This window comes from Protopterus annectens, chromosome 14.part0 (assembly GCF_019279795.1).
Source record: "Protopterus annectens isolate FY-2018-M chromosome 14.part0, PAN1.0, whole genome shotgun sequence".
In the NCBI taxonomy this organism is placed as follows: Eukaryota; Metazoa; Chordata; order Ceratodontiformes; family Protopteridae; genus Protopterus; species Protopterus annectens.
This window is the reverse complement of record NC_056748.1, coordinates 478,745,127-478,761,630: the sequence shown is the minus strand read 5'-3', so window position 1 is coordinate 478,761,630 and position 16,504 is coordinate 478,745,127. Positions and strand designations below refer to the sequence as shown.

At 40.0% G+C, this 16,504-nt stretch overlaps 1 protein-coding gene across 1 annotated transcript in view; it reads right to left on the bottom strand.

Moving 5' to 3' along the window:
- MMS19 (MMS19 homolog, cytosolic iron-sulfur assembly component) overlaps window positions 1-16,504 on the bottom strand; it is a 2,295,919-nt gene that overhangs the window by 18,865 nt on the left and 2,260,550 nt on the right. Inside the window, exon 29 of the mRNA XM_044055580.1 lies at window positions 7,948-8,048. Coding sequence (XP_043911515.1) covers window positions 7,948-8,048 — 101 coding nt within the window. The remainder of the gene's footprint in view (window positions 1-7,947; window positions 8,049-16,504) is intronic.

Genomic DNA, 16,504 nt, shown 5'->3' with positions numbered 1-16,504 from the left:
GCACCCTGGCCATAAGAAAGCAGCCAAGACCTATATTAGTTAAAATGCAATCATATCAGCAGAAAAAGTTGATCCTGACAAAACTGTCAGAAAAAGTATTAAAAATCAGGGACAGCAGAGAGTTTTTGGAAAATGATTAATCATGGTACGTCAGGCAGAAGAGAAGTAAGTTTACCTCAGCAACCAGGTGATATTGAGAGGCAGGTGTGAAATCCAAGCAGCTGTATCCACCTGTCTTCAGAATGTTTTTTTTCCTGGAGAATCAGACATGTTTAATATAATATAGGTTAAGGAGGAAAAATGTTTAGCCAAGAGTGAGCCAGCAAGCAGCACAGGACTCTGCTTTTCATTCTTCTGAGGATAACAAACCCCATAGAGGAACTTTGCAAGTGAAATCTTTTCCATTGTGCCAAACAAAAAAGATTCAGTGACTGAAAAAAGCACAGGAGCTGGCTAAAAGAATCAGGAGTACTTTGGATTTTAACAAGAGACTGGTGTTGAGAGACAGAGATAATCAAGATGATGACCTTCAACACTGTGAAATCAGTAAGTATAAGGGAGACTGTAAAGCATCAATCCCATTACATATAATATATAGGATTAGATATGTGAAATGTGGCTTTGCAAGACGTGTCACAAAAACACCAGAATTTTGTTGTTAAACTGATGAGTGAAATGTAAGTCATTAATATTTAGAAGGACGCAGAAGGGACTGAAGTACCACCAGTTTTTCTTATTGATATTTGCATAACATTTTCAGGACATAAATTGCATTTACGTTGTAATGCAGTTTTGCATAGGATGCAATCAGGGGTATTTTACATGTGAGGTGGAGGGAGTCTTATCAGTGACTACTGGATATGCTAAACATGTTAAAGCAAGGAAATAATTTGTCAAAGTTGTAATATACATCCACTTTACACTTTTAAAAAATAAGAAAGGCTGGAAAGAAGCAAAGTTAATGCTATGATCTTGGGCTACTGGGGTGGGGAATGACAAAGTATATTTGTGGCATTATATGTTTTTACAGGGGTGGATATCTAGATTAATGTGTGTTTTATAAGCTATAGACACGTTTCTTTAAAAAGACTTGAAAAGTAAGACAAAATAATGAAAGGCATGGGAACATGTAGCCTTCTTGTATTTGTAGTCATTAGTGACCTTATTCCATTAGCAAATGATCTACAAATGCAAGTAATTATCTACTATAAGAATGAACACTGTGTTTTGACTGAAATTTACAAATATTTTCCTTCATACATCCCCAAACTTAATAGCTATTTTTTTCTCTCATTACCAGCTACTTTTACTGGGGATGAGTTGTCTGTAGGTGTGAAAAATTAACCAAAGGACCTCTGAACACTCTGTGCCAACAGAAATGTAAGAGGTAAAACATAATTACCATTTAAAAGGACATTGGCAAGAAGTACAGTGGAAAATAAATGAAGACTGAAACTGCTAGATGTGATTTTTACATAAGTAGATCCCTTCCCAGCAGCCTTAATACTTTGCTGCATTCAATATAACAGTGCACAATTTAGTATTTATTTCTTTAAAGGTGGCTAGTACATTTTTTTTCTTAGAGCTAAAACATTAATGTTTACTGAAAAGCAAGCAAGCTGCTTTTTACAACTGGAGGTGAACAGAGATGAGAAAAGTACAGCCATTCATCAGTAACTTGGAAAACAGACAAGGAGATATTTATTCCTCCACTCCCTTGCATGTGTGCATGCACTTTTCCTGGGAAAGAGGGATACTATCTAGAAACTATTACATACCCTTTTTCCACCCCAGTCACATAAGCTGCTTCTGGACCCACCGCCCCATCAGCAAAATGCAACAGTGTGGAAGTTCCAGCCTTGCTAAAAAAGAGAATCATCTAGGATGTCCCCCCAAGAACAGAAAAGATCAGGGTAGTGAACGGAGCTTATTTTTGGATCCAAAAAGGAACAAGGACCCCAGGCCAATTTTGCACCAAAGTCACCTCAACACCTTTGTAAAACCCTGTTCAGAATGCTCATAATACAATCAATTCTGCCATGTCATCAAGCAAGAGACTGGATCTTCAATACACCTTTTTGCACATCAAGATTGTCTTTGCATCCAGGAAGTTCCTAATCTACCAACTAGGAGCCAATCATTATCAGTTCTGAGCCCTGTCCTTTAGTCTTACTACAGCCCCCTGGGTGTACACTAAGTGCATGGCCATACTCTCAGCCTGTCTGTGGCTCCAATGAACCAGGATGTTTCCATATCTGGACAATTGGCTCCTGTTTACTATGACCACAGAATCTATAATGAAGACCAGGGATTACCTTCCTCAACTTTGTTTGTCCTTAGGAATATCAGTCAACAAGGATACACTGATACCTGAGCCTACTCAGACCATTCAATTCATAGGCTGCCATTGGGACACAGTTCACCGCATAGACTCTCTGCTTCTAGACAAGGTCCAGGTCTTGAGCAATTCAATCCAGGATAATCTTCAATGTAGCAGGCCCCTGGCCCGTCTATCTAGCCCTCTATGCCCTAGGTCTCATGACATCCTGTATTCTAATGGTTCAATACTAGGGGCTCAGTGGTATCAGTTAAACCATCCCAACTCCACAAAAGTAGTAAAGAACATTTACATTGGTGGATCTCATCCCAATTTGTCTGCATGGGAAGATCCTTTGTACGTCTTCCTCTGGTGGCTGTAGTTATCATGGATGCTTCCCTGTTCGGGTGTGGTTGGGGCATTTCAAGAGACAGAGAGAATGGTCTGAAGTGTTTGGAGTGTTTGTGAGGCGAATCTTTACATAATTCACTTAGAGAGGAGGGTGGTCCTGCTAGCACTGCAGGAGCTTCAAAGAGTGCCTCCCCAGGTGTGATTTCTATTCAGGCTGACAACATGATGGTTGTGTGGCAGAACAAAAAGAAAGGGGGGAACAAAGTCCTAACCCTTATATCAAGGAGCAATGACAATGTGGCAATGAGCAATGACGTCACACCACTTTCTGGCAGCAATGCATATTCCTGGGAAATCCAACTGCCTTGTGGACAGGCTCAGCATAACTATTTGAATGACTCATAAGTGGACTCTCAATCCTGTGGTGGCCCAGACTAGCTTCAACCCTTGGGCCATCCGAGCTACGGTCTCTTTCAATCCCCAGTCAACACCAAATGCAGCACCTATTCTGCCTTGATCCCGCCCAAGACAGACAATCTCCAAAAGTACTTGTTGGGCAGTAGCCTTCTGGGATCATTTATACTTAATGTTTACACTTAACCATATTCTGACAGAAAGCAAACTGGCGCTGAACAACGATTGTCTTCACTGCTCCATTCTGGCCCCAACGCCTAGTTTCCACTGCTAAAGTCTCACCTCAAGAAGCCTCTGGATCCAGTGCCTAATCTGTTGTCTCACCCATCTGTGAAGCCTCATCTGAATCTCAAGAATGTGTTAACCCCTTGGTTTCTCCAACTCCAGCAATGTCCATGCACTGTACATTACCCCAAGATTTTGCCTAGATTCTTTCAGCATCTCGAAGAATCTACAGGAAAGGTCCAGCCTAGTAAATGGAAGTATTTTGCTCTCTGTGTTGCATCTTGCAAAATAAATTATTTCGAAGCTTCAGTTCCTCATATCTTACAGTTTTTGTATACATTAGATGCATGGGCCAGTTTTCCAATCACTTAAGTTCAACTGGCTAAAATGTTCACTTTTCTTCATAGCTAGAATCCCACTCTCCCACATCACAGACTTTGTAAGGCTTTCCTTGAGAGGGATCTATCTCCTTAGTGCCCTACTGAGACAACCTCAGGCTCCTTGGGACATCAAGTTTGTACTGGAAGCATTAAAACAACAACCTTTGAATAAGCTTCTTCTGTTGCCTTAAAGGTCCTTTTGTAGAAAACTTTTTTACTAGTGGTCATCACTTAAGCTAGGAGAACATATGAGCTACACACCCTTTCAGCTCTCCGTCCATACCTGATTATTCATAAGGACAGGGCTTCTTCTCAGCACTAATCCAGCCTTCATTCTCAAAGCAGGTTCTGAAACTAACCTAAACCAAATTATTCATCTTCTGGTATTTTTTCCTAATTCTTCCAACAAAGAAGAGTATACTCTCCAAACCCTAGATGTTCACAGAGAATCGAGAATCTACTTGCATCACTTCAAATTAAGCAGGAAGGACCCTGATTATTTGTATCATTCGCACCCAGTAAACTGAGGATGAAAGTGTCTAGGGAAATCCTGTCCAGATGGCTGTTTGTATCATCTTTGTTTATAACAGTCATGATAAACCATTATCATGTCAACCAAGATATTATTCATCAGATTCTGTGGCTACATCTACAGCCTTCTTCAGGAATTTGTTAAGTTATATTTGAGCTGCAACAAATTGGTCCACAATGCATAACTTTTCAAAGCATTATAAACTCAATGCAATTTCAGGATCTAGGGCTTCCTTTGGAGCCTCCATCCTCAACAATCTATTACCATATTATGGTAGCTGGGAATTCTGACCCATCAGTTGGATCAGATGGAATAAAATGGACATAATAGTTATTTATGTACTTAACCATAACACTGGATCCTTTCATCCCTGCCCTTCCAATACAATATCCCTCTTACCATCTCACTTACATTGCTCACTTTGAGGATTCTGACAGAGTTTATGTTCCTTATGGCCTACTCTAGGCAGCAAACTCTATTTGAGGGAAGCTAGCTTAGCCAGGACAGGTGCATTTTGGGAGGGAAACTTGAGGAACTACAGGCTGGAGGACTGGGCTTGCTGGGTCAGATCTGACAAGCGGGCAGAGGATTCATTAGTAGTTTTGGACAGACAGGAATGAAAGGCTCCAACTTTATGCTAAGTACATAACATTTTTGGTGTTGGGGAACATTTTAAGGCAGTTTCAAGTTTTTTCAGGGTACAACATAATGAAGATAAAACAACAGTAAACTATGCACCTACACATGATTTGATTCAGTAATGCCCATATTTATGGGGCCATGATAACATGAAGTATTTAGGTGTGTGGGTTAAAAGGGATTCTGTTATGGGTGCTAAGAATATGTGGGAAGATACTAAACAAAAGATATTACAAAAAAACATGAAAATTAGACTTCTTGATTATGGATATGGGTAGTAACATACACGCAATGAAAATGTTTTTGACCCTTTAGTTTAACAGGTCATGCATATTTTTATCAACCAGTGAAGAAGTTGTGGATAATAACAGAGTTGAAGGAATTTAACTGGTAGGGAAAGAAGGCAAGAGTTAAGTGGGATAACTTGATCCTCCCTATAGAACAAGGCACTTTAGGATTACCTGATTTGAAGGGATATTTCAGAGCTATGCAGTTATGGCTCATATATATAACACAAGCACAAGTTTATACATCAAAGTGGAAAGGGATGATGAAGAAAGGGGTGGGGATGAAAAATAAGGACAGACTAGGATTTTAGATGCAGGTCCTTAGAGTATCAACAACTATACAGATTATATTCATAAAGTAGTAGAAAGTATTCTAAGAACTAAGCCAAAATAGGCATGGAGAAAGGAAATTTTTGCCAATAGGAATGAATGTAAGTATGGGTACAGAAAATAGTTAAGGGGGGCTAGAATTTCCCAGAGAAAACTGGAAAGAGAACCTAAGGTATTGGACATAAATAAAAAGAGGGGGAAGGGTAACAGAGCAGGATGAGGCCAAACAGAAGTTTGGAGTGCAAGTTAGATACTGCCCTCCCTACAAGGGACAGATATCCTAGCACAAGCAAACAGAAAAGGAAAAGGGAGTGCTAAGTGAACGACCACTTCTGGTAGAGTTTTTAGTTAAGACTATAGCAGAAGCTGCTATTAAAAAAGGGACAGTTAGCAGGGCGTTTAAAATACTGCAATGATAACTATAAGAATCAGTCAACAGAGGCTAGAAAAGACTAAGGAGAAAGACTGGAAAGGCAACTTACAAAGGAACAATGACAGGACATCTGTATGTATTACTGATAAGCAACAGAGTCCAGAAGGTTTACGGTTTTTGATTGGAAGTGCTTGCATATTTTATATATACATATATATTTTTTTCGTACCCCAAGCAGATTTCACAGAATTTTCCACAGATAGATATAAATGTTGGAGGCGTGATGCGGAAGGGAGATGTAACTGGAAACATGTTTTTTGGGGAGTGTAAGAAGCTGGAAAATTTTAAAAATTCCATACAGAGAACTTAGTCAGAAAAGTTGGGGGAGCAAAAGATTCTAACTATGAAAATTATGCTTTTGAGCTGGGACACAGGATCTGAATTGCCTAGACATAGTAAGGTCTTACTAATTTAATTCTACTGGCTGCCAAAAAAGCAATTACTAGAAAATATAAATCAAAATGTAAATCCAATGTAATTGAAGTACCAAGTACTGTTAAGGGAGATAAAAGAACTAGAGGCAGGATCTTTAGAAAAAGGAAGGGGCAAATTACACAGAAATAAATGGAAACTGAGGGAATTAGACATGCATATTAATATGGCAGAAATAGGCAGCCACGGTGGTGCAGCGGTTAGCGTTGCCACCTCACAGCAAGAGGTTCTCTGGTTTGATCTTTGGCTGGGGTGCCTTCTGTGCGGAATCTGCATGTCCTCACTTTGGTTGCGTGGGTTTCCTCTGGGTGCTCCGGTATCCTCCCACATCCCAAAGACATGCTGTAGGTGGACTGGACACGCTAAATTGCCCCTAGGTGTGAGTGTGTGCGCCTTCTGTGGAAGGTTGGGCGCCGGGCAGGCAACTCAACAAAGTAAAACTCCACTGCCAATCATGAGCAGACAGGTGATCCGCTGTGGCGACCCCTAACCAGGAAAAGCCAAAAGAAGAAGAATAATATGGCAGAAATGCTACAATTTAGGTAATGCTAGAGTGAAGTGTCAAAAAAGCATACATATATATATATATATATATATATATATATATATATATATATATATATAAAATTCATGAAAACTGTTTGCTATGTTTTTTCTTTTCTGTTACGTATGTATAGCTATTCTTTTTTCTATAATTAAGGAATTTTATTAAGGTGGGTGTTGAAAAAAAAAAAGAAAATGCACTGAGAAAAGGCTAACATTTCATGGGGCTTCATAACTCTGGATAGTTGTAGTTAATAGTCTTACTTTTCTTTTTATTTGTCATATTTTGATCTATGTGTTTCCTTTGCTGGAAAGAGAATGATCATTATTTCTTTTTAGCTTCACTTGCCTTTATATTTTGGCTTCCCATCTATGTTATATTTTACAGGGAGGGCTGGGATTCACATAACAACTTGCTGTGCCTACCACATGGGCTACTTTAAAAAAAAACTATTAATGAATCACTTAAAATCTCTTACTTTTGCTTATTCCCAGCAAGTACAGAGGCAAGCCATCCAGCCACTTTGGGTGAAAATGAAGATGAACTTACTGTAGCACTTCACCATGATCACAAAATCCGAATTTCTTATCTTTTTCTTAGCAATATCATGTGTCTTTGGAAGTATAATGACATCTAGCTTGGCTGCCTTGCAGCTATGTCCTTAATGCTAATTGTGTATTCTTTGTCCATCTTTACTACCACAAAAGCAAGCATGTACCTGCTAGTTTCGTCCCTCCTAAACAATGAATCCCTTCTTCCTGCACAGTGCTACTTTTCAAGCATCACTTACAATGACACAAGAGATCATTGAAAGCATGTCAACACCTTGACCCCACAAACTTCTCATTAGAAGCTGTAAAAATTTTAGTTTTGGGAAGGAATGTTGAGAACCATTAGCTATATGCACATTAGTGTTGGAAAGCGCAGCAGTGGCCCCAGCATCAACACAGAACAAAAACACTCTTTCAGACTTGTGGCTGTGGAGAGGAAGTCATAGCTTCTGGAAAGATGACACACTAATAAAGAGTAGGGTTTGGAAATGCAATTCGAATACATCACCTACCATTCACCTCGTGCAGTCACTGCTTCTTTTCTTACAAGTCTCTTCTTGTCATCAAGAGGCTTGGCTAGTGCTCGGATTACTCGGGCTCTATAGGGAATAACCTGAATAACAGAAATTAATGAAAACAGCAATTAAACTTCATTAATAATAAATAGCAAATTTATGACAGCAGCCGCAGTTAAGCTTCATGAATGGTAAAAAGCTAATTTTATATATTTTTTTACCACTTTAAAGCAAAGACAACCAGATGTACTTACCTCACCCCTTCCTCCACCCATCACAAAGTCTGGGTTTCGGGAGTTTCAACAGAAGAGAAGGAAAAATTATGTACCTACATATTTGCAGATATTCCTGTGTATCTTCTCTGTTCACTATTTTCAGGCAATTTTTCCCCAGCCTCAGACCTAGAAAGTTAATGATGGCTACCCAAAGAAAAAATAATCCAAACAAATGGTGGCATTTTGCTGAAACTATGTCCCTGGTTCTTTCTTTCCCACCCTCAACCAAGATATCCTGGCATTAAGACACTATATTTCTGTGAAACTTCATTTAGATGACGCCTCTGTGGCATCAAAAGCAGAACAATTTTGCTGTCCGCTCAAGTGATTAGCTAAGTAGCTCCACTGCTTAAAATCCAGGTTCATTTTTAGAAGCTGTTGTCAGAGGTACAGAATAAAATGAGAGCAGGAACACAATTCAAAATGAACAGGTTAAATCAATTAGCTGCATGAAGATAGGACTTAAAATATAACATTATTTGTAAAAACAGGTTATTCAGCTGCATAAAATCTATGATTTACTAAAAATTTAAAGTCAGTCCCAACATCCCTATGAACACCACAAAGCAGCAACACTAACAAATTTGGTACCTAGAACATATCCTCTTCAGTTTCTCTGCAATTTCATAGAATGGCTAGCACTAATTCCTCACTGGCATGGATCAAGCTGCTATGAATACAAGCTCAATGTACTGCCAATACAGCCCTCCCTTTAACAGGGTAGATGGGTTTACTTCAGTACAAGGATTTGCCCCCTCATCTCAATACTTCTGAGTCCTGCACCTAGTATAAGACAGTACAACAGTGCAAAGCTGGGAAAGCTCTGTCAAAGTTTTCATTTTTCATTTTTTTTAAATATCTCCTTGGCCATTCCACTGCTTCAGTTGCACCTGGTGATCATCCAGATGTTAAATCTCAAGAAGCAGCCTGTTAATAGGATGCATGTGTGTCTCATTTTGCAAGTGAGCACTGGTGCTAACACCTGTTCTTGTTCAAGACATGACATTTAAGTCATGTGCTTACTGGTTTATAGGGGAAGATTTAGGCAAACATTCAGAAATCCAGACCAGCCACTGATGATAGCTCACCACATCGCCATCCTTGCTCTGCATTTTCAGCATGAAAAGAAAAGGGGATTTTAAAGTCAAATTTTCCCAAGCCACAGGGTAATAGGGTGCTAAAGTGGCTGCACTGGACAGACAAAATTAGGGACTGATGGGGACTTGTGGAGCTAGATGGATTGGCAAGACAATTACATTAAAAAAAATGAAACCTTTCACACATCACCTGCTTTGCACTACTATACTTTCTATTCTGTGACAAAGTCAGGACTTATACCAGATACAGGGCTCAGAAGTACTGAGAAGAGTGGCCAAATCCTTGTACTGAAGCAAACTACCTACCCCATTAAAGGGAGGGCTGCATTCATAGGTTCAGAGGACGTTACTAGGCTAGCAGCCCTGGAGTTTATAAGCCTAGCCACGTTTATCCCTGGTTGCCCCAACTGTCCTTGGTTAGATGGACATACTTTGTAAATCAGCACCGACTACCCCTGTCCATGAGGGGCATGGGTGCCACCCCCGGGTGAATTTGCAGTCACCCATCCATTCATCCAGCCTGCGCTTGAATAGGGTAATTTCTGAGCTCTGCGTCACATGAATTGGAAGTTTATTCCAGAGCAGTGGCAAACTCTGGGAGACATACCTGTTTATCCAGCATGTTCTGTTAATGATGTTACTAGCAAGGTTGAGGGGTGCCGACTTGTTTCAATACTTCTGAGTCCTGCATCTAGTATAAGTCATAACTTGGCAGCAAATTGCCAGTGGCAGCACATTTAGATTGTATTCACAGCAGCCTGATCCATGCCAGTGAGGAGTTAATGCTAGCCATTCTAAAACATTGTAGAAAAACTGAAGTGGGTATGTTCTGGGCACCAGTTTTAGGGTGGGCAAGCTGTCACTGACCACTTACCTACCATCCCTCCCTGTACAGCTCTTCCAGCTATTCAAATTCAGGTTGGATGGGAAGTTTATTTTTCATTGCCATGGGACCTACTGTTCCACATTTTCAACCAACTGACAAAATGCTTTTTTCATAACTTACATGTAGCATAATTAAATATTTAATATACAAAGATCACATCAGTAAAACAAATGCAATTTATCTCACATTTACTGTAAAAGTTGAAAAAAAATCTTTCATATACACAAAACCTAAATATGAGTGTAAGGTTAAGACTTGTCAAGTCAAATGCTCCTTTTAATGAAATGGCATTTTTCCTGGAAAAGGTACAGTTAACATTTTAAGACATTTACCTTTCCCTGCATGCAGTCACAGAGGGGATCCAGTAACACTCTTCTCTTTGCACAGTTAGAATTTACACTAGTAAATTTATATATTACAGTTTGTTACCAAATCATTCAAAATATTTAAATCTTAGCTGACCCCATCCTTTTAAAACATAATTACTGACCTTTAGAGAATGGGCAAACTGTACATCAGCACCCTGATTGGAGAACGAATATTCTCCAGCAGGTTATTAACATACAAGTAATGCCCAGTAAAAAACGGGTCCACCGCTTCATGGCACCAGAGCTGAGACTTCTAAAAAAGTAATGGCCGGCATTACTTTTACACTCACTAAACAGCGCTTCTGCTGTTTAGCGAGTGTAAAAAAAAACAGAACGGAGTGTGCGTGTGTTTATTTTTCTGTCTGCATGTGTGAGTGAATGCATCTATGAAAAAACAGGAGACTGTGTGAGAGAGAGAGCGGTCTTCTGTGAGTGAATACGTGTATGAAAGCAGAAGTGACTGTGTGTGTGTAACATCAAGAGAGTGGGAGTGATCTTGTGTGAGTGAGTGCATTATGAAAGCACAGAAGACTGTGTGTGTGTGTGTGTGTGTGTGTGTGTGATTGAGAGAGACAGAGAGAGGTCTTGTGTAAGTGAATGCGTGTATAAAAACAGGAGTGACTGTGTGAGAGAGAGAGAGATGGAGAGAGACTGAGCGAGTATGTGCGAATGAATGCGTGTATGAAAGCAGGTGACTGTGTGTGTGTGTGTGTGTGTGTGTGTGTGTGTGTGTGTGTGAGAGAGACATCGAGAGAGTAACAGCGATTCTGTGTGAGTGCATGTATGAAAGCAGAGAAGACTGTGAGAGAGAGAGTGAGAGCGATCTTATGTGAGTGAATGCGTGTATGAAAGCAGAAGTGACTGTGTATGAGAGAGACAGAGAATGGGCTGTCTATAAAATTGTTTTACTTATTTCATTTTTAAGTACTACATTCTTTTTTTTTTTATTTTTTTTATATATATATTTTTGAAGTAAAATACTTCCTCCAGCACCATTAACATATACTACAGAAGTTTTGAAACATTAGGTGGAGGAACTATTTTACATCAAAAATATACAAAAAAAAAATAATAGTATAGTACTTAAAAAAATAAGTAAGTAAAACACAAAAATTTTACAGAGAGCCCATTTTCTAAGTGCAATAATGCCAGACAGGGTGTGTGCTAATGTGTAATTAATGCCCTTCCAGGGGTGCAGAGGCCCTCTGCCTGCAGCGTCGGGTCTCATAACACCCCAGGGCGGGCATTAATTACACATTAACAAACACCCTGTCGGGCATTATTGCTTACTTAATCTAGCCTTGCATCCCAATTACCCTAATAACAGCATAGGTACAAGGAAGTTACATACACAAATGTTTAGTGAAAGGATATAAAGATGCATAAAGTGCTGTAGTCAAATATTGAAAAATAAGCTTCTTCACAATCAAGACTGACATAGGTATGCATAAAAAACATCTCTGGCTGCAAACTTTGGATAGAACCTTGCTATTGTAATGCCCTTCTAGCTGAAGTGTATACCATGAAGTCAGGTGAAGTGCTCATCTTTGCATTTCGCTGGTTCTCTCTTGCACATGCCTTTTGGGCTAAGCATAACAAGGGCCATCAAAAATGTAGAGAGCAGGTAGCTATACTACAAGAAACACATTTGGAAAGAACTGAACATGTGAATTTGATAAAGAAAGGTTTTCAGGATGGTTATTCAGGGGCATACCTAGGACAAAGGAAAAGAGGAATACTTATAACAAGAGGAGCTAGGATAGTGATAGAAGAGGATAAAAAATATAGATTTATAGTACTAAGAGGCTACTGGCAAGGGAGGAGGATTACAAAACTGTTATAATGGAGCTTGAGAAAATTCTGAGAGAAATCAGCTTTCAGCATACAATAATTACTTATAGATCAAGACTGGAATTTGATTTGCAGATGCGTCTCGGGGGCCCAGAAGGGAAAATATAACAAAGGGGTAGATTTTTGAAGAAATTTATGAAAATATTTGGCATGGAAGATGTAAATTCAGTGATAGGAGTTTGGAGTAAGTTCACATATTATTCCCAAGTTAAAAAAACTGGGCTAGGCTGGACAGAACTTATATTTCACAGGAACATGTGTACTTGCTTGAAAATCTGATACACATCCAACAACCATTTCAGATCATGCTCCAATAACAACTAAAATAAAAACACAGCGTAATGAAATGAAAATGAGAGACTGGTACTTTCCCAATTAAATGTTGAAAAAGAGAGGAATTTAAGGAATGGGTAGTGGAAATTATTTGGGAGTTATTAGAGAAGATAGAAATTTCTTCTGAAAATACAGCTAGGGAGTGGGATAAAACTAAAGTGGAGTTTAAAAACAGAGTGGAAATGAAAGTGAGAGAGAGATGAATTATTTAAAGGGACTGACAGTTGTTAAAAGTATTGTGGAATATGTGGAATCTCACAGAAGAGGAGGAGCAAATGCAGAATACTAAACAGAAAATAAGGGATTACCTTGATAATATATATGAGTTTAGAAAGACTGCTGTTAAGCAACTGTTTTCTGATAATCACTCCACAGCACAAAAACTTTTAGCAAAGTGACTCAGGCAACAAAGTAGAAAGGATTGTCGCTAGGCTTAGGAAGCCTATAACAAGGAAGATAACAAGAGATCCTGTACAGGTACTAGAAATATTTTGGAAATTTTATGAAAGTCTGTATAAAGCACAGAAATATGGAATCAAGAAAATTACTAATGGAAATGTTTATGGAAGAATTAATTATGCCAAGCTTAGAGATAGATGAGGCTCAACAATTAACAGGATAGGAGAAAATGAAATAAATATGGTGATGTATAACCAATCCACAGGAAAGTTCCTAGGAATAGGTGGTATTCCTGTGGAAGTTTGGAATCCAGGAGGGAAAAAAACAATAAAGATCTGGAAAGTTTTGCTTAACAGTATTTTAAGAGGAGGGGAAACACCAACATCCTGGAAGAGAGCAATGGTGGCTGTAATACCTAAAGAGGGTAGACCCATCAAATCCAGCTTCATACAGGCCCATTTCAGTCCTAAACCATGATTTTAATTGTGTTTGTCTATAATGGCTAAAAAAATGACAAAGGTGATGCCAAACTTGATAGATATGGATAAATGTGGTTTTGTGTAGGGGATGCAAATGTTCAACAACATTAACAGAACACTGATGATCCAAAGGGAAGCATAATGGAAGAAAATACAACTGTTGTTGGTGGGTCTTGATGTAGAGAAGGCATTTGACAGAGTAAGCTGGGAGTTTATGAGTAGATGCATTTGCATTCCCTGATAAAATTACAAGGTTGAATAGGAGGATATATGAGGGATCGGAGGTGAAAATTAAAGTGAGTGGGTTCCTCTCTGATAATTTCTGTTTGAGCAGAGGAACCAGGCAGGGGTGCACTCTTTCCTCTTTGTTATTTGCATAATATTTAGAACCACTGGCAAAGAAAACAAGGGACTCAGAAATTCAAGGATATAACTGGTATGGTAGTAAAGAAAAGCTGGGTCTATTTGTAGAAGATATTTTATATATGAAAAAAAAACCCAGAAAATGACATTTCACTGTTGTGGAACGATTTGAGACAGTTTCAGATCTTTTTGGTATACAAAATTAATGAAGCTGCAACAAAGGCAATAGCTGGAAATTATGTACCCATACTTGAATTGGTTCAGCAATATCACGAAGTTATGTACTCACTATAACGTTCGATGTATGTAGTCCATCTCGCCTCACATTCTTACTCGTGGGTTCGGAGCCGAACCTCGGCTCCGACTTGGCCATACTCTAGCTCGAAGTCTTTCAATTGGCTGGGCTAAGAAGGTTTCCCATGCTGCACTGCTCCCTTTCCCCAGATCTTGTTTGCTGTGAGCTATTCATTCACTCCTCCACATACAACACAACATATAGAGAAGGAAGAACATACTAACCAGAAAGGAATTTGAAACCATACCTAGCCCCTAGGTCCTCCAGAATGGGGGAATGAGGGGGGGTAAGTAAGAATGTGAGGCGAGATGGACTACATACAACCAACGTTATGGTGAGTACATAACTTCTTGATGTTATGTAGTCCAATCTCGCCTACATTCTTACCCGTGGGACAGCGTTCCCAGCACCTGACTCCTGGGAGGCTCATTGGAAAATACTCCTGAGCACTGTGGAACCAAAGGAAGACCTGCCTCTGGACACCAAATCTAACGTGTAGTGAGTAACAAAGGTGTGAGGAGATGCCCATGTAGCCGCAGCACAAATATCATCCATAGACAACCTGGCCTGAAAGGCTGTAGATGTAGACACAGATCAGGTAGAATGAGCCTTCACTCGAAATGGTAAATCCCTGCCACCTGAAGCATAAATGAATGAAATTACAACTGGAAATCCATCTAGACAAGGTGACTTTGTAAACAGGAGACCCAATCCTATTTTCTAAAAATGAGACAAACAACTGATCCGATTTTCTGAGATCCTTCGTTCTATGTAAATAGAATCATAATCGTCTGTGCACATCCAGCTAATGAAATCTAAATTCTGCCTTGTTCATGAACTCTGGAAAGAATACAGGTAGTTCAATGGATTGGTTTAGATTACTAACGGAAGCCACTTTCAGTAGAAAGGAAGGATTTGGTCTGAGAGAAACCCTGTCCTTATGAAAAATCAAGTAAGGTGGTCTAACTGATCAGGCTTGAAGCTCCGAGACACGTCTGGCTGAAGTGATGGCTACTAAAAAGATTGTTTTCCAAGTCAAATATTTTAAATCACAAGTAGCTGCAGGCTCAAAGGGGGGCGAAGTGAGACATTGTAGAACAAAATTTAAGTCCCAAGGCATAACTGGTTCAAAAACTGGAGGACGAAGGAGCATAGTGCCCTTCAGGAATGCCTTACAAAGTCTATGTGCCATGAGACTAGGCTCATCAGCGACATGGAAAGTGGAAATGGCCGCCAACTGGACTTTAATACTTGCGGCCGCTGATCCTTGGTTGAAAAGCATGGAGAGGAACTCCAGGACTGACGAAATTGGAGCTGTGTTAAGGATCAATTTGTCTTGCATGCGCCCAGATGGAAAATCTTTTCCATTTGCCGGAATAGATTTTTCTGGTGGAAGGCTTATGGGAGGAAGACAGAATATGAACCACTTCTGGCGTAAAATGATGAAGCCTGACTAATGATGGAAGTGGAGGAGCCAGGCTGTCAACCAGAGGGTCTGAAGACAGGGATGGAGCTACCCTGACATATGAGTCAGCAAATCTGGTTGAGGGTCCAGAATCCAGGGGGCGTCCACTAAGGTAAGGATGGAGAAAGGGGAAACCAAATTTGATGAGGCCAGTGTGGAGCAATCAGAATCATTTTGCTTCCCAAAGATTGCGCTTTCTGAATAACCTTTGTCAGCAGAGGAACAGGAGGGAAGGCATACAGTAGACCGGAGGACCAATCGTGAACTAGAGCGTCCCTGGGTGACTCCCCCTGAGGGGGGCTAAGGGTGAAGTAGCTGCTGCATTTGGTATTGAGGGGGCTGGCAAATAGGTCAAAGCAAGGCTGACCCCACCTGCGGAAAATCTGCTCTGCAACCTGATTGTTCAGGGACCACTCGTGAGGCATCAGAATAGCTCTGCTCAACCTGTCGGCAATCACCTTGGACTTCCCCGGAATGTGCGTTGCTACAAGAAAACGTTGGGAAGTCACTGCCCACTGCCACACTCGCATGGCCTCCCTGCAAAGGGGGTATGACTTGGTTCCTCCCTGTTTGTTTAGATACCATACCACCAACATACTGTCTGTGTGGATCGCAATTGTCCCGAGAGAGAGAAAGCTCTGAAGTGCTTGCAATGCTAGTAGCACTGCTCTCATCTCCAGGACATTGAATATGCAGATGCATCTTGTGTTCCTGCCACGTGCCTTGGACTGTCCTGCCTAGAT